The sequence below is a fragment of the Delphinapterus leucas genome, chromosome 4, assembly GCF_059928025.1.
Source record: "Delphinapterus leucas isolate spDelLeu-1000000601 "Yukka" chromosome 4, BTC_Dleu_Yukka2, whole genome shotgun sequence".
Lineage (NCBI taxonomy): Eukaryota > Metazoa > Chordata > Mammalia > Artiodactyla > Monodontidae > Delphinapterus > Delphinapterus leucas.
The window spans coordinates 48100934-48119567 of NC_143132.1; the positions used below are offsets into that span (position 1 = coordinate 48100934).

An 18634-nucleotide genomic window follows, 5' to 3' on the forward strand; every position below is an offset into this window, starting at 1 on the left:
TATTTTATATATAGTAGTTTGTAGTTGGTATCTGCTAATCCCCAATTCCTAATTTATCCCTCCTCTCCCTTTCCCCTTTGGTAACCATAAGTTTGTTTTCTATGTCTGTGAGTCTGTTTCTGTTTTGTAAATAAGTTCGTTTGTGTCATATTTTAGATTCCACATATAAGTAATATCATATGGTACTTATCTTTCTTTTTCTGACATTTCTTTTAGTATGATAATTTCTAGGTCCACCCATGTTGTGGCAAATGGCATTATTTCATTCTTTTTTATGGCTGAGTTATAGTCCATTGTGTATATATACCACATCTTCTTTATCCATTCGTCTGTTGATGGACATTTAGGCTGTGACTTAGCTATTGTAAATAGTGCTGCTATGAACATTGGAGTACATGTATCCTGTTGAACTATAGGTTTTTCCAGATATATGCTCAGGATTGGATTGCAGGATCACGTGGTAACTCTGTTTTTAGTTTTTTACGGAAGCTTCATACCATTCTCCATAGTGGCTGCACCAATTTACATTCCCATCAACAATGTAGGAGGGTTCCCTTTTCTTCATATCCTCTCCAGCATTAGTTATTTGTAGACTTTTTAATGATGGCCATTCTGACCAGTATGAGGTGGTACTTCATTGTAGTTTTGATTTGCATTTCTCTAATAATTAGTGATGTTGAGCATCTTTTCTTGTGCCTATTGGCCATCTGAATGTCTTCTTTGGAGAAATGTCTATTTAGTCTCAGGGGCAGAAAGCTTTTTAATCTCCCAGGGGAACAGACACGTTTGTGGAAGTCCAGTTCAGGACTTTATCAGATGGCAGGAATTACTCTTCTCTCCAAGTGATACTAGAATAAAGTGACCCTTCATAGAGTCATAGAGCTTCCCAGGGCATTCTGCCCAGGATGAATGATGTCCAAGAGCATCTAATTCCACTGTAGCTTCCCTACAGGTCTCTCAACAACCAGAAGACAAATTCTTTATCTCAGGGTCAGCTTCATCGTTGTGCCTTGTATAATTGCACGGGGCCCAGTTTTACTTTTTTGAATTTTATTTAATTTAATTTTTTATACAGCAGGTTCTTATTAGTTATCCATTTTATACGTATTAGTGTATATATGTCAATCCCAATCTCCCAATTCATCCCACCACCACCCCTCCCCCTGCCACTTTCCCCCCTTGGTGTCCATACGTTTGTTCTCTACATCTGTGTCTCTATTTCTGCCCTGCAAACTGGTTCATCTGTACCATTTTTCTAGGTTCCACACATATGCGTTAATATTCGATATTTGTATTTCTCTTTCTGACTTACTTCACTCTGTATGACAGTCTCTAGATCCATCCACGTCTCTACAAATGACCCAATTTCGTTCCTCTTTACGGCTGAGTAATATTCCATCGTATATATGTACCACGTCTTCTTTATCCATTCGTCTGTCGATGGGCATTTAGGTTGCTTCCATGACCTGGCTGAAATGAACATTGGGGTGCATGCGTCTTTTTGAATTATGGTTTTCTCTGAGTATATGCCCAGTAGTGGAATTGCTGGGGCATATGGTAATTCTATTCTTAGTTTTTAAGGAACCTCCATACTGTTCTCCATAGTGGCTGTATCAATTTACATTCCCACAAACAGTGCAAGAGGGTTCCCTTTTCTCCACACCCTCTCCAGAATTTATTGTTTGTAGATTTTCTGATGATGCCCATTCTGACTCGTATGAGGTGATACCTCATTGTAGTTTTGATTTGCATTTCTCTAATAATTAGTGATGTTGAGCAGCTTTTCATGTGCTTCTTGTCCATCTGCATGTCTTCTTTGGAGAAATGTCTATTTAGGTCTTCTACCCATTTTTTGATTGGGTTGTTTGTTTTTTTATATTGAGCTGCATGAGCTGTTTATATATTTTGGAAATTAATCCTTTGTCTGTTGATTCATTTGCAAATATTTTCTCCCCCTGCCCCATTCTGAAGGTTGTCTTTTCGTCTTGTTTGTATTTTCCTTTGCTGTGCAAAACCTTTTAAGTTACATTAGATCCCATTTGTTTATTTTTGTTTTTCCGTTACTCTAGGAGGTGGATCAAAAAAGATCTTGCTGTGATTTATGTCAAAGAGTGTTCTTCCTATGTTTTCCTCTAAGAGTTTTATAGTGTCCAGTCTTACATTTAGGTCTCTAATCCATTTTGAGTTTATTTTTGTGTATGGTGTTAGGAAGTGTTCTAATTTCATTCTTCTACATGTAGCTGTCCAGTTTTCCCAGCACAACTTATTGAAGAGACTGTCTTTTCTCCATTATATATCTTTGCCTCCTTTGTCATAGATCAGTTGACCATAGGTGTGTGGGTTTATCTCTAGGCTTTCTATCCTGTTCCATTGATCTATATTTCTGTTTTTGTGCCAGTACCATATTGTCTTGATTACTGTAGTTTTGTAGTACAGTCTGAAGTCAGGGAGTCTGATTCCCCCAGCTCCGTTTCTTTCCCTCAAGACTGCTTTGGCTATTCAAGGTCTTTTGTGTCTCCATACAAATTTTAAGAGTTTTTGTTCTACTTCTGTAAAAAATGCCATTGGTGATTTGATGGGGATTGCATTGAATCTGTAGATTTCTTTGGGTAGTATAGTCATTTTCACAATATTGATTCTTCCAATCCAAGAACGTGGTATATCTCTCCATCTATTTGTATCATCTTTAATTTCTTTCATCAGTATGTTATAGTTTTCTGCATACATGTCTTTTGTCTCCCTAGTATTTTATTCTTTTTGTTGCAATGGTAAATGGGAGTGTTTCCTTAATTTCTTTCAGATTTTTCATCATTAGTGTATGATAATGCAAGAGAGTTCTGTGCATTAATTTTCTATCCTGCTACTTTACCAAATTCATTGATTAGCTCTTGTAGTTTTCTGGTGGCATCTTTAGGATTCTCTAAGTATAGTATCACGTCATCTGCAAACAGTGACAGTTTTACTTCTTTTCCAATTTGAATTCCTTTTATTTCTTTTTCTTCTCTGAGTGCCGTGGCTAGGACTTACAAAACTATGTTGAATAATAGTGGTGAGAGTTGACATCCTTTTCTTGTTCATGATCTTAGAGGAAATGGCTTCAGTTTCTCACCATTGAGAATGATATTTGCTGTGGGTTTGTCATATATGGCCTTTATTATGTTGAGATAGGTTCCCTCTATGCTCACTTTCTGGAGCGTTTTTGTCATAAATGGGTATTGAATTTTGTCAAAAGCTTTTTCTGCATCTATTGAGATGATCATATGGATTTTATTGTTCAATTTGTTAATATGGTATATCACATTGATTGATTTGTATATACTGAAGAATCCTTGCCTCCCTGGGATAACCCCAATTGATCATGATGTATGATCCTTTTAATGTGCTGTTGGATTCTGTTTGCTAGTATTTTGTTGAGGATTTTTGCATCTATATTCATCAGGGATATTGGTCTGTCATTTTCTTTTTGTGTAGTATCTTTGTCTGGTTTTGGTATCAGGGTGATGGTGACCTCATAGAATGAGTTTGGGAGTGTTCCTTCCTCTGCAATTTTTTGGAAGAGTTTGAGAAGGATAGGTGTTAGCTCTTCTCTAACTGTTTGAGAATTCACCCATGAAGCCATGTGGTCCTAGACTTTTGTTTGTTGGAAGATTTTTAATCACAGTTTCAATTTAATTACTTGTGATTGGTCTGTTCATATTTTCTATTTCTTTCTGGTTCATTCTTGGAAGGTTATACTTTTCTAAGAATTTGTCCATTTCTTCCAGGTTGTCCATTTTATTGGCATAGAGTTGCTTGTAGTAACCTCTTAGGATGCTTTGTATTTCAGCGGTGTCTGTTGTAACTTCTCATTTCATTTCTAATTTTATTGATTTGAGCCCTCTCCCTCTTTTTCTTTATGAGCCTGGCTAATGGTTTATCAATTTTGGTTATCTTCTCAAAGAACCAGCTTTTAGTTTTATTGATCTTTTCTATTGTTTTCTTTGTTTCTATTTCATTTATTTCTGCTCTGATCTTCATGATTTCTTTCCTTCTACTAACTTTGGGTTTTGTTTGTTCTTCTTTCTCTAGTTGCTTTAGGTGTAAGTTAGATTGTTTAATAGAGATTTTTCTTGTTTCTTGAGGTAGGCTTGTATTGATATAAACTTCCCTCTTAGAACTGCTTTTGCTGCATCCCGTAGGTTTTGGATCATCGTGTTTTCATTGTAATTTGTCTCTAGGTATTTTTTGATTTCTTCTTTGATTTCAGCAGTGATCTCTTGGTTATTTAGTAAAGTATTGTTTAGCCTCCATGTGTTTGTGTATTTTATGTTTTTCCCCCTGTAATTGATTTCTAATCTCATAGCGTTGTGGTCAGAAAAGATGCTTGATATGATTTCAATTATCTTAAATTTACTGAGGCTTGATTTGTGACCCAAGATGTGATGTATCCTGGAGAATGTTACATGTACACTTGAGAAGAATGTTCCATGTACACTTGAGAAGAAAACAGTAATATGCTGTTTTTGGATGGAATGTCCTATAAATATCAATTAAATCTATCTGGTCTACTGTGTTCTTTAAAGTTTGTGTTTCCTTATTAATTTTCTGTTTGGACGATTTGTCCATTGGTGTAAGTGCGGTGTTAAAGTCCCCCACTATTTTTGTGTTACTGTTGATTTCTTCTTTTATAGCTGTTAGCAGTTGCCTTATGTATTGAGGTGCTCCTATGTTGGGTGCACATATATTTATAATTCTTATATCTTTTTCTTGGATTGATCCCTTGATCATTATGTAGTGTCCTTCCTTGTCTCTTGTAACATTCTTTATTTTAAAGTCTATTTTATCTGATGTGAATATTGCTACTCCAGCCTTCTTTTGATTTCCATTTGCATGGAATATCTTTTTCCATCCCCTCATTCTCAGTCTGTAGTGTCCCTTGGTCGGAAGTGGGTCTCTTGTAGACAGCATATATATGGGTCCTGTTTTTTTATCCATTCAGCGGGCCTGTGTCTTTTGGTTGGAGAATTTAATCCATTCACGTTTAAGGTAATTATTGATATGTATGTTCCTATTACCATTTTCTTAGTTGTTTTGGGTTTGTTTTTGTAGGTCCTTTTCTTCTCTTGTGTTTCCCACTTAGAGAAGTTCCTTTAGCATTTGTTGTAGAGCTGGTTGGGTGGTGCTGTATTCTCTTAGTTTCTGCTGGTCTATAAAACTTTTGATTTCTCCATTGAATCTGAATGATATCCTTGCCAGGTAGAGTAATCTTTGTTGTTGGTTCTTCCCTTTCATCACTTTAATTATATCATGCCACTCGCTTTTGTCTTGTAGACTTTCTGCTGAGAAATCAGCTGTTAACCTTATAGGAGTTCCCTTGTATGTTATTTGTCATTTTTCCCTTGCTGCTTTCAATAATTTTTCTTTGTCTTTAATTTTTGCCACTTTTATTACTATGTGTCTCGGCATGTTTCTCCTTGGGTTTATCCTGCCTGGGACTCTCTGTGCTTCCTGGACTTGGGTGGCTATTTCCTTTCCCATATTAGGGAAGTTTTCGACTATAACCTCTTCAAATATTTTCTCAGGTCCTTTCTCTCTCTCTCTTCTTCTCTGGGCCCCTTATAATGCAAATGTTGTTGTGTTTAATGTTGTCCCAGAGGTCTCTTAGGCTGTCTTCATTTCTTTTCATTCTTTTTTCTTTATTCTGTTCCACAGCAGTGAATTCCACCTTTCTGTCTTCCAGGTCACTTATCTGTTCTTCTGCCTCAGTTATTCTGCTACTGATTTCTTGTAGTGTATTTTTCATTTCAGCTATTGTATTGTTCATTTCTGTTTGTTTGTTCTTTAATTCTTCTAGGTGTTTGTTCTTTAATTTTTTTTTTTTTTTTAAACATCTTTATTGGGGTATAATTGCTTTACAATGGTGTGTTAGTTTCTGCTTTATAACAAAGTGAATCAGTTATACATATACATATGTTCCCATATGTCTTCCCTCTTGCGTCTCCCTCCCTCCCACTCTCCCTATCCCACCCCTCCAGGCTGTCACAAAGCACCGAACTAATATCCCTGTGCCTTGCGGCTGCTTCCCCCTAGCTATCTACCTTACTACGTTTGTTAGTGTGTATATGTCCATGACTCTCTCTCGCCCTGTCAAAGCTCACCCTTCCCCCTCCCCATATCCTCAAGTCCGTTCTCCAGTAGGTCTGCGTCTTTATTCCTGTCTTACCCCTAGGTTCTTCATGACATTTTTTTTCCCCTTAAATTCCATATATATGTGTTAGCATACGGTATTTGTCTTTTTCTTTCTGACTTACTTCACTCTGTATGACAGACTCTAGGTCTATCCACCTCATTACAAATAGCTCAATTTCATTTCTTTTTAAGGCTGAGTAATATTCCATTGTATATATGTGCCACATCTTCTTTATCCATTCATCCGATGATGGGCGCTTAGGTTGTTTCCATCTCCGGGCTATTGTAAATAGAGCTGCAATGAACATTTTGGTACATGACTCTTTTTGAATTTTGGTTTTCTCAGGGTATATGCCCAGTAGTGGGATTGCTGGGTCATATGGTAATTCTATTTGTAGTTTTTTAAGGAACCTCCATACTGTTCTCCATAGTGGCTGAACCAATTCACATTCCCACCAGCAGTGCAAGAGTGTTCCCTTTTCTCCACACCCTCTCCAGCATTTATTGTTTCTAGATTTTTTGATGATGGCCATTCTGACTGGTGTGAGATGATATCTCATTGTAGTTTTGATTTGCATTTCTCTAATGATTAATGATGTTGAGCATTCTTTCATGTGTTTGTTGGCATTCTGTATATCTTCTTTGGAGAAATGTCTATTTAGGTCTTCTGCCCATTTTTGGATTGGGTTGTTTGTTTTTTTGTTATTGAGCTGCATGAGCTGCTTGTAAATTTTGGAGATTAATCCTTTGTCAGTTGCTTCATTTGCAAATATTTTCTTCCATTCTGAGGGTTGTCTTTTGGTCTTGATTATGGTTTCCTTTGCTGTGCAAAAGCTTTGAAGTTTCATTAGGTCCCATTTGTTTATTTTTGTTTTTATTTCCATTACTCTAGGAGGTGGGTCAGAAAGGATCTTGCTGTGATTTATGTCATAGAGTGTTCTGCCTATGGTTTCCTCTAAGAGTTTGATAGTTTCTGGCCTTACATTTAGGTCTTTAATCCATTTTGAGCTTATTTTTGTGTATGGTGTTAGGGAGTGATCTAATCTCATACTTTTACATGTACCTGTCCAGTTTTCCCAGCACCATTTATTGAAGAGGCTGTCCTTTCTCCACTGTACATTCCTGCCACCTTTATCAAAGATAAGGTGTCCATATGTGCGTGGGTTTATCGCTGGGCTTTCTATCCTGTTCCATTGATCTATATTTCTGTTTTTGTGCCAGTACCATACTGTCTTGATTACTGTAGCTTTGTAGTATAGTCTGAAGTCAGGGAGCCTGATTCCTCCAGCTCCTTTTTTCGTTCTCAAGATTGCTTTGGCTATTCGGGGTCTTTTGTGTTTCCATACAAATTGTGAAATTTTTTGTTCTAGTTCTGTGAAAAATGCCAGTGGTAGTTTGATAGGGATTGCATTGAATCTGTAGATTGCTTTGGGTAGTAGAGTCATTTTCACAATGTTGATTCTTCCAATCCAAGAACATGGTATATCTCTCCATCTATTTGTATCATCTTTAATTTCTTTCATCAGTGTCTTATAATTTTCTGCATACAGGTCTTTTGTCTCCTTAAGTAGGTTTATTCCTAGATATTTTATTCTTTTTGTTGCAATGGTAAATGGGAGTGTTTTCTTGATTTCACTTTCAGATTTTTCATCATTAGTATATAGGAATGCCAGAGATTTCTGTGCATTAACTTTGTATCCTGCTACTTTACCAAATTCATTGATTAGCTCTAGTAGTTTTCTGGTAGCATCTTTAGGATTCTCTATGTATAGTATCATGTCATCTGCAAACAGTGACAGCTTTACTTCTTCTTTTCCGATTTGGATTCCTTTTATTTCCTTTTCTTCTCTGATTGCTGTGGCTAAAACTTCCAAAACTATGTTGAATAAGAGTGGTGAGAGTGGGCAACCTTGTCTTGTTCCTGATCTTAGTGGAAATGCTTTCAGTTTTTCACCATTGAGGATGATGTTGGCTGTGGGCTTGTCATATATGGCCTTTATTATGTTGAGGAAAGTTCCCTCTATGCCTACTTTCTGCAGGGTTTTTATCATAAATGGGTGTTGAATTTTGTCGAAAGCTTTCTCTGCATCTATTGAGATTATCATATGGTTTTTCTCCTTCAATTTGTTAATATGGTTTATCACATTGATAGATTTGCGTATATTGAAGAATCCTTGCATTCCTGGAATAAACCCCACTTGATCATGGTGTATGATCCTTTGAATGTGCTGTTGGATTCTGTTTGCTAGTATTTTGTTGAGGATTTTTGCATCTATGTTCATCAGTGATATTGGCCTGTAGTTTTCTTTCTTTGTGACATCCTTGTCTGGTTTTGGTATCAAGGTGATGGTGGCCTCGTAGAAGGAATTTGGGAGTGTTCCTCCCTCTGCTATATTTTGGAAGAGTTTGAGAAGGATAGGTGTTAGCTCTTCTCTAAACGTTTGATAGAATTCACCTGTGAAGCCATCTGGTCCTGGGCTTTTGTTTGTTGGAAGATTTTTAATCACAGTTTCAATTTCAGTGCTTGTGATTGGTCTGTTCATATTTTCTATTTCTTCCTGATTCAGTCTTGGCAGGTTGTGCATTTCTAAGAATTTGTCCATTTCTTCCAGATTGTCCATTTTATTGGCATAGAGTTGCTTGTAGTAATCTCTCATGATTTTTTTTATTTCTGCAGTGTCAGTTGTTACTTCTCCTTTTTCATTTCTAATTCTATTGATTTGAGTCTTCTCCCTTTTTTTCTTGATGAGTCTGGCTAGTGGTTTATCTATTTTGTTTATCTTCTCAAAGAACCAGCTTTTAGTTTTATTGATCTTTGCTATCGTTTCCTTCATTTCTTTTTCATTTATTTCTGATCTGATTTTTATGATTTCTTTCCTTCTGCTAGCTTTGGGGTTTTTTTGTTCTTCTTTCTCTAATTGCTTGAGGTGCAAGGTTAGGTTGTTTATTCGAGATGTTTCCTGCTTCTTAAGGTGGGCTTGTATTGCTATAAACTTCCCCCTTAGAACTGCTTTTGCTGCATCCCATAGGTTTTGGGTCGTTGTGTCTCCATTGTCATTTGTTTCTAGGTATTTTTTTTATTTCCTCTTTGATTTCTTCAGTGATCACTTCATTATTAAGTAGTGTATTGTTTAGCCTCCATGTGTTTGTATTTTTTACAGATCTTTTCCTGTAATTGATATCTAGTCTCATGGCGTTGTGGTCAGAAAAGATACTTGATACAATTTCAATTTTCTTAAATTTACCAAGGCTTGATTTGTGACCCAAGATATGATCTATCCTGGAGAATGTTCCATGAGCACTTGAGAAAAATGTGTATTCTGTTGTTTTTGGATGGAGTGTCCTATAAATATCAATTAAGTCCATCTTGTTTAATGTATCATTTAAAGCTTGTGTTTCCTTATTTATTTTCATTTTGGATGATCTGTCCATGGGTGAAAGTGGGGTGTTAAAGTCCCCTACTATGAATGTGTTACTGTCAGTCTCTTCTTTTATGGCTGTTAGTATTTGCCTTATGTATTGAGGTGCTCCTATGTTGGGTGCATAAATATTTACAATTGTTATATCTTCTTCTTGGATCGATCCCTTGATCATTATGTAGTGTCCTTCTTTGTCTCTTGTAATAGTCCTTATTTTAAAGTCTATTTTGTCTGATATGAGAATTGCTACTCCAGCTTTCTTTTGGTTTCCATTTGCATGGAATATCTTTTTCCATCCCCTTATTTTCAGTCTGTATGTGTCTCTAGGTCTGAAGTGGGTCTCTTGTAGACAGCATATATAAGGGTCTTGTTTTTGTATCCATTCAGCCGATCTGAGTCTTTTGGTGGGAGCATTTAGTCCATTTACATTTAAGGTAATTATCGATATGTATGTTCCTATTCCCATTTTCTATATTGTTTTGGGTTCGTTATTATAGGTCTTTTCCTTCTCTTGTGTTCCTTGTCTAGAGAAGTTCCTTTAGCATTTGTTGTAAAGCTGGTTTGGTGGTGCTAAACTCTCTCAGCTTTTGCTTGTCTGTAAAGGTTTTAATTTCTCCATCAAATCTGAATGAGATCCTTGCTGGGTAGAGTAGTCTTGGTTGCAGGTTTTTCTCCTTCATCACTTTCAGTATGTCCTGCCACTCCCTTCTGGCTTGTAGGGTTTCTGCTGAGAGATCAGCTGTTAACCTTATGGGGATTCCCTTGTGTGTTATTTGCTGTTTTTCCCTTGCTGCTTTTAATATGCTTTCTTTGTATTTAATTTTTGACAGTTTGATTAATATGTGTCTTGGCGTATTTCTCCTTGTATTTATCCTGTATGGGACTCTCTGTGCTTCCTGGACTTGATTAACTATTTCCTTTCCCATATTAGGGAAGTTTTCAACTATAATCTCCTCAAATATTTTCTCAGTCCCTTTCTTTTTCTCTTCTTCTTCTGGAACCCCTATAATTCGAATGTTGGTGCGTTTAATGTTGTCCCAGAGGTCTCTGAGACTGTCCTCAGTTCTTTTCATTCTTTTTTCTTTATTCTGCTCTGCAGTAGTTATTTCCACTATTTTATCTTCCAGGTCACTTATCCGTTCTTCTGCCTCAGTTATTCTGTTATTGATCCCATCTAGAGTACTTTTAATTTCATTTATTGCGTTGTTCATCATTGCTTGTTTCATCTTTATTTCTTCTAGGTCCTTGTTAACTGTTTCTTGCATTTTGTCCATTCTACTTCCAAGATTTCGGATCATCCTTACTATCATTATTCTGAATTCTTTTTCAGGTAGACTGCCTATTTCCTCTTCATTTGTTAGGTCTGGTGCATTTTTATCTTGCTCCTTCATCTGCTGTGTGTTTTCCTGTCTTCTCATTTTGCTTATCTTACTGTGTTTGGGGTCTCCTTTTTGCAGGCTGCACGTTCGTAGTTCCCGTTGTTTTTGATGTCTGTCTCCAGTGGCTAAGGTTGTTTCAGTGGGTTGTGTAGGCTTCCTGGTGGAGGGGACTAGTGCCTGTGTTGTGGTGGATGAGGCTGGATCTTGTCTCTCTAGTGGGCAGGTTCACGTCTGGTGGTGTGTTTTGGGGTGTCTGTGGCCTTATTATGATTTTAGGCAGCCTCTCTGCTAATGGGTGGGGTTGTTTTCCTGTTTTGCTAGTTGCTTGGCATAGGTTGTCTAGCACTGTGGCTTGCTGGTCGTTGAGTGAAGCTGGGTGCTGGTGTTAAGATGGAGGTCACTGGGAGATTTCCACCATTTAATATTATGTGGAGCTGGGAGGTCTCTTGTTGACCAGTGTCCTGAAGTTGGCTCTCCTACCTCAGAGGCAGAGCCCTGACTCCTGGCTGTAGCACCAAGAGCCTTTCATCCACACGGCTCAGAATAAAAGGGAGAAAAAGTAGAGAGAATTAGTAGAAGTATGAGGAAAGAAAGAAGGAAAGGAGGAAAGGAAGGAAGGAAGAAAGAAGCAAAGAAGGAAAGAAAGGAGGGAGGGAGGGAGGAAGGAAGGAAGGAAGGAAGGAGGGAAAGAAGGAAAAAAGACAGAAAGAAAGAAGATACAGTAAAAATAAAATAAAGTATAATATAGTTATTGAATTAAAAAATATTTAGAAAAAAAAAAAAAAGAGGGACGGATAGAACCTTAGGACAAATGTTGGAAGCAAAGCTATACAGAGAAAATCTTATACAGAAGCATACACATACACCTTCACAAAAAGAGGTAAAGGGGGAAAAATCATAAATCTTGCTCTCAGAGACCACCTCCTCAATTTGGGGTGATTCGTTGTCTAAAGGAGGGAAGGACGGAAAGAAAGAAAGAAAGAAAGAAGGAACGAAGGTAAAGTATAATAAAGTTATTACAATTAATTATTGAGAAAAAAATTTTTTTAAAAAAACCATGGACGGATAGAGCCCTAGGACAAATGGTGGAAGCAAGAGTATACAGACAAGATCTCACACATAAGCATACACGTACACATTCACAAAAAGAGGAAAAGGGAAAAAAATCATAGATCTCGCTCCTAAATTCCACCTCTTCAATTTGGGATCATTCCTTGTCTATTCAGGTATTCCACAGATGCAGGGTATATCAAGTTGATTGTGGAGCTTTAATCCGCTGCTTCTGAGGCTGCTGGGAAAGATTTCCCTTTCTCTTCTTTGTTCTCACAGCTCACAGGAGCTCAGCTTTGGATTTGGCCCTGCCTCTGCGTGTGGGTCGCTGGAGGATGTCTGTTTTTTGCTCAGACAGGACAAGGTTAAAGGGGCCGCTGATTCGGGGGCTCTGGCTCACTCAGGCCGGGGGTGAGGGGGGGAAGGAGGGACACTGCGTGCGGGGCGGGCCTGCGGCGTCAGAGGCGGCGTGACGTTGCGGCAGAGGCCGGCGTGACGTTGCACCAGCCTGAGGCCCGCCGTGCGTTCTCCCGGGGAAGTTGTCCCTGGTTCCCGGGAACCTGGCAGTGGCGGGCTGCACAGTCTCCGCGGAAGAGGGGTGTGGAGAGTGACCTGTGCTCGCACACAGGCCCCTTGGTGGCGGCAGCAGCAGCCTTAGCGTCTCCCGCCCGTCTCTGGGGTCCGCGCTTTTAGCCGCGGCTCGCGCCCGTCTCTGGGGTTTGCGCTTTTAGCCGCGGCTCGCGCCCGTCTCTGGGGTTCCTTTAAGCAGCGCTCTTAAACCCCTCTCCTCGCGCACCAGGAAACAAAGAGGGAAGAAAAAGTCTCTTGCCTCTTCGGCAGGTGCAGGCTTTTCCCCGAACTCCCTCCCGGCTAGTCGTGGTGCACTAACCCCTTCAGGCTATGTTCAAGCCGCCAACCCCAGTCCTCTCCCTGCGCTCCGTCCAAAACCGAAACCCGAGCCTCAGCTCGCAGCCCCGCCCGCCCGGGCGGGTGAGCAGACAAGCCTCTCGGGCTGGTGAGTGCTGGTCGGCACCGATCCTCTGTGCGGGAATCTCCCCGCTTTGCCCTCCGCACCCGTCGCTGTGCACTACTCCGCGGTCCCGAAGCCCCCCCCTCCGCCTCCCGCAGTCTCCGCCCGCGGAGGGGCTTCCTAGTGTGTGGAAACTTTTCCTCCTTCACAGCTCCCTCCCACTGGCGCAGGTGCCGTCCTTATTCTTTTGTCTCTTTTTTCTTTTTTTCTTTTGCCCTACCCAGGTACGTGGGGAGTTTCTTGCCTTTTGGGAGGTCTGAGGTCTTCTGCCAGCCTTCAGTAGGTGTTCTGTAGGAGTTGTTCCACGTGTAGATGTATTTCTGGTGTATCCGTGGGGAGGAAGGCGATCTCCGCGTCTTACTCTTCCACCATCTTCAAGGTCCCCCCCCCCGTTCTTTAATTCTTCTAGGTCTTTGTTAAACATTTCTTGCATCTTTTCGATCTTTGCCTCCATTCTTTTTCCAAGGTCCTGGATCATCTTCACTATCATTATTCTGAATTCTTTTTCTGGAAGGTTGCCTATCACTACTTCATTTAGTTGTCTTTTGGGGGTTTTATTTTGTTCCTTCATTTGGTACATAGCCCTCTGCCTTTTCATCTTGTCTATCTTTCTCTGAATTTCGTTTTTGTTCCACAGGCTGCAGGATTGTAGTTTTTCTTGCTTCTGCTGTCTGCCCTCTGGTGCATGATGCTATCTAAGAGGTTTGTGCACGTTTCCTGATGGGAGGGACTGGTGGTGGGTAGAGCTGGATGTTACTATGAGAGCAGAGCTCAGTAAAACTTTAATCCGCTTCTCTGCTTATAGGTGGGGCTGGGTTCCCTCCCTGTTGTTTGTTTGGCCTGAGGCAACCCAACACTGGATCCTAGCTGGCTCTTTGGTGGAGCTAATGGTGGACTCTGGGAGAGCCCACACCAAGGAGTACTTCCCAGAACTTCTGCTGCCAGTGTCCTTGTCCCCACAGTGAGCCACAGCCACCCCCCACTTCTGTAGGAGACCCTCCAACACTAGCAGGTAGGTCTGGTTCAACCTCCTATGGGGTCAGTGCTCCTCCCCCTGGGTCCTGATGTGCACAGTAGTTTGTGTGTGCCCTCCAAGAGTGGAATCTCTGTTTCCCCCAGTCCTGTCGAAGTCCTGCAGTCAAATACCACTAGACATCAAAGTCTGATTCTCTAGGAATTCCTCCTCCCACTGCCAGACCCCAGGTTGGGAAGCCTGATGTGGGGCTCAGAACCTTCATTCCAGTGGGTTCTGTGTTATAAGTGTTCTCCAGTTTGTAAGTCACCCACCCAGCAGTTATGGGATTTGATTTTATTGTGATTGTGCCCCTCCTACCGTCTCATTGTGGCTTCTCCTTTGTCTTTGCATGTGGGGTATCTTTTTTGGTGAGTTCCAGTGTCTTCCTGTCGTTGATTGTGCAGCAGTTAGTTGTGATTCCGGTGCCCTCACAAGAGGGAGTGAGCACACGTCCTTCTACTCTGCCATCTTGAACCAATCTCCAGGGCCCAGTTTAGATGGGATGGCCTCATTCTTGGTTTAATGCTCTACTGTCACTGTTGTGGAAGTCCCAGCAATTTGTAAACAAGGGACCCCACATTTTCATTTTGCTCTTGGCCGTACAAATCGTGTAGCTGGTTCTGCCTGTATGCTCCAGGGTCACTCAAGTGTAACACAAGTGAGAAAATAAAATCAAGGACCCGTTTCACCACCTTTCTCCAAGCTTATGTATCCAGACGAGCACCTAATGAAACTGCTGCCCATTCTTTGATCTTAATTGATTGCATATTTAACCTCCTTTAAGAGGAGGTTCTCAGAGGTCTCTTTTCACCTTCTAGAACCATTTCCATACTGATTTAGAACCTCTCGTTAAAAGAATGATTCAGGTCTTTGCAACATGTGGTACTCTTGTCCTTTGAAAAGAAGCATTTTCTACATCTCCTTGGTTTACTTTGTTTTATGGCACTTAAATAGCACAACCTCAATTTCATGTGTGCTTTTTACATACAGTCCAGTATGTCTTATTTTTTTAGGTAAGAACTAAGAAACATTCTTATTCGCTGGTGGGCCCAAATACTGAACCCAGCAGCAATGGTTGTAAATATTCATTCCTAAGTTTTCTTAATCTTCATAGGTGCAGCTAAGCACAGGTAAGGGGTACACACACACTGCAGCATTTATCTACTCCCCTTGGGTGGGAATGGGTGTGAGTGGGTTGGCTTGGTAGGTTGACCCAGGAGAGAGAAGCAGCGTCATGGGTGGACCTAATCCCCAAGGAAGCCTTCGACTTTTACTGTGCTTCCACCCTGGCCACCTAAGCTATATGGTTGAACAGTTTCATAGAAATGATTAGTCAGGAGGCAGACTTGGTGAGAATGGGAATAAAAGGATGTGACTCGTCTCAGGTACTGGAGAAACACCTGCAGACAGTGCCTGGGGAGTGCCTCCATGATTGCAAAAGACAGTGTCTTCTGCTGAGCAGAGAGCATGCTTAGTGGGCTGACAGCCTTACATGTCTGATGACATTAATTACAGGGTATTATGGGCCAGGTTTCTGTAAGTTGGGTGGAGGTGGAGGCCACTGGCAATGTACACAATGCCCAGGGAGAAACATGTGAGTGGGAGGAATAAAAGGAATTTCTCTGGGGCTGTTGCAAGGCTGATGCTGGTGAAAGATGCTTATCTTTCTTGAGCATTAAAGCAGCATCTGCCAGTGTTGTCTGCTACTGAGCGGCACGTCTCTGATACTCATGAGCCATGCGGAATGCTGGTAAAGGTAAAAGTGTGGTAAATTTTAATATTGTGTTTTCCTACTAGTTGCTTTTGGTGTGCACATGGATGTGTGTATGTGTGTAAAACTGACTGAAAGGTGTCAGATTACAGATTACTGAAAGATTACAGATTACAGATTACTGAAAGGTGTCAAATTACTGTTGATTTTTTTATTCTGTTGGCAAATTTTCAGCATTAACTAAGACATGAAGGCTTCGTTTTAGCTTCTTATTTCTTAACCCTTCTGCCTCAAATCTAAGGTGCTCAATCTACTCAGATCAAAGATGATGAGTGACTAGGAAAGGAGAATTGGTTTGAAACAGTCAAAGGTTAGTTCACCATTTCTAGAGTAACTTTTAGTGTGAAAGAGCAAGAACTTTTCATTCATATTGACCTAGTTTGACTGTACTATGTATGTGTGATATTGTGCAAATAACTTAATCTTTCTGAACTTTGGTTTCCTTGTTTGTAAAATGGGGTTAATAATACCAGCTTCCTAGAGTGGTAAGGATTTAATGAAATAATGTTAGCAAAGAGCCTAGTGCAGTATCTGTCTCCCTGTAGAAACTCAATAATATTTAGTTGCCTTTAGTTTATCAACTCTTCCTCTAACCCTCCTTCCCTAGCATTGGAGTCATGGCCTGCCATTCTTAACTCCCGTAGTCATAGTGTTTCCACAGCCTGCTTATTGTAGGTTGTGGCTGATTGAGACAAAGCTAAGACTAGCCTAATTCTAATGATTCTATGGACATTTCATTTCATTTTATGTTAGGATCTAGCATTGTAGTTAGATAGGCAGAGTAGATGTGTGAAAGAATGTGTCTTAAATGCTGAATTCTACTTCACTTGATTTGTGACATTTTCCCCTTTTGGGCTCTATAGGAATCTGGCAGCTAAAGCATAGGTCCTGGTATCCACTCTTTCCATCCATCCATCCATCCATCCATCTAGCCATCCATCTAGCCATTCATCCATCCATCTGTTCATTCATTTATCTATCCAACACTTAGGTACCAAACCACTATATGCCAAGCACAGTTCTAAGAGCCAGAGATTAAACAGTAAAGAAAAACAAAAAAATCCTGCGTTCATGGAGCTTTTATTCTAGTGAGGGGCGATGCAATCAACAGAATAAGTCAGTAAAGTCTGTAGTATTTTAGATGGGGAATTATTATGGGGAAAGTAAAGCAAGAAAAGGGGATGGGGTGTTGAGGCACTTTGGGGTTTTCAATAGGGTGATCAGGGAAGGCCTCACTGAGAAAGTTTTTGAGCAAAGGCTTAGAGGAGATAAGGGGGAAGAGCATTTCAAACAGGAGAAGCAGCAATTGCAAAGGCTGGAAGGTGGAGGTAAGTCTGGTGTGCAAGGAGAAGCAGGGAGGCCAGTGTGGCTGGTGGAGGAGAGGATGAGGAGAGGAGGCTGGAGGAATGACAGGGTCTAAATCACGTAGGGCTACGAAGGCTCTTGTGAAGACTTGGGCCCAACCTACATTTCAACAGAATAACACTGGCTCCTATGTTGAGAACCATCTGAAAGGGCAAAGGTGGAAGCAGAGTCCAGTTAGACCACTGTAATAATCCAGACCTGTGCCAGAGTGGCCACAGGGGAGGGGCTGAGGAGTGGACAGGTCCTGGGCATATTTTGGAGGTAGAGCCAACAGGATTTTCAAATGGTTTAGTTGTGAGAAGTGAGAGAACAAGTGGAATCAAGGATGACTCTACATTTTGGAGGGTGAGTAACCAGAAAGATGAAGTGGTCACTGAGTGAGGAAAACTAGAGCAGATCTGTTCAGGGATGTTAAGAGATCTGTTTTGGAAGGTTTTGGATTTGAGGTGTATATTAGACATCTGAGTGAAGATGCTGAGTGGGAAGCTGGATATAGGAGTCTAGAGTGAAGGTGGGAAGGCTGGGCTAAAGATAAAAATCTTGGAGTGGTGGACACGTGACATAATATTTAACACCATGAAGCAGAATGTGAGCCCCCAGTACTGAGGGTATATAGAAAAGAAAAGAGTTCTAAAAACTGAGCCCTAGGACATTCTAATTTTATGGAGCTGTGAGATTAGGAGAAAGCAGAAAAGACGGAGGGACCAGTGAAGAGGAAAAACAAGGGAAGAATATTTTCCAGCAGGGAGGCACTGATAGCTCTGTGAATTTCTGCTAGTGGCTCAAGTAAGTTGAGGACAGAATAAACTATTGGGGGTCTTTTGTGACCTTGACAAAAGAGCTAGAATCAGGTAGGACCAGTAAAGAAGGGACAGATTGAAGCGGGGAAAGGTGAAGTTAGAGACTATAAAATTGCTGCCAATCTTCCTCACTCCCAATCCAGAAGAATCAAACCCCTCAACTTCCCATTTTTCTCATTCATCTTTATTTATTTTTTTTGTCACCTCTATTAATCTTCGTAAGTGACCTTAAATTCTTTTGGAATGAGCTGGAAAGTAAGCAAGATGGCGTGCTCCCCCAAATATGTTTATCTCCCGCCTCTGTTGGGGTACAGGGCTTGCTATTACTTCCCTTCACGTCTGATGGTAGAAGTGTGGCCACCTGCCTGGTCCTGAGAGAGGGGGTGCCCCCAGGCACAGCTGTGCACACTGCCTTACACAGGCCCTTCTAGGAGGATGCATCCGGGGCATGATCGTGGGGGGTACGTTGGAGCTTGCTCTCATTGCCTGTTGGTGAGGCCCCAGGAGTAACTGTGTTTTTGCACCTGTCTTGTTACAGGCTCAGAGAAAGGCAAATAGAACTCTTGAATTTGGGATAAATTAGAGGGATTTCAGAGGAGAGCAACAGAGTGAGCAACATGATGGTGAAAGGAGGAAA

General features: G+C 40.7%; 1 protein-coding gene across 6 annotated transcripts in view; it reads left to right on the plus strand.

Moving 5' to 3' along the window:
* Positions 1–18634, plus strand: part of TMEM45A (transmembrane protein 45A) — a 108157-nt gene that overhangs the window by 16584 nt on the left and 72939 nt on the right. The window contains exon 1 of one of the 6 annotated variants that reach the window (XM_089910458.1): positions 13609–14058. The exons of 1 other annotated variant lie outside the window; for it this stretch is intronic. Coding sequence is in view for 3 of the 5 variants with exons in the window: in XM_089910456.1 (XP_089766582.1) it covers positions 15799–15817 (19 nt within the window). In the remaining 2 variants the exon portion in view is untranslated. Of the gene's footprint in view, positions 1–13608; positions 14059–15399; positions 15829–18634 lie in introns of those variants that run through there. 4 more of the 6 variants (XM_089910459.1, XM_089910456.1, XM_089910462.1 and 1 more) reach the window with 4 other exon arrangements.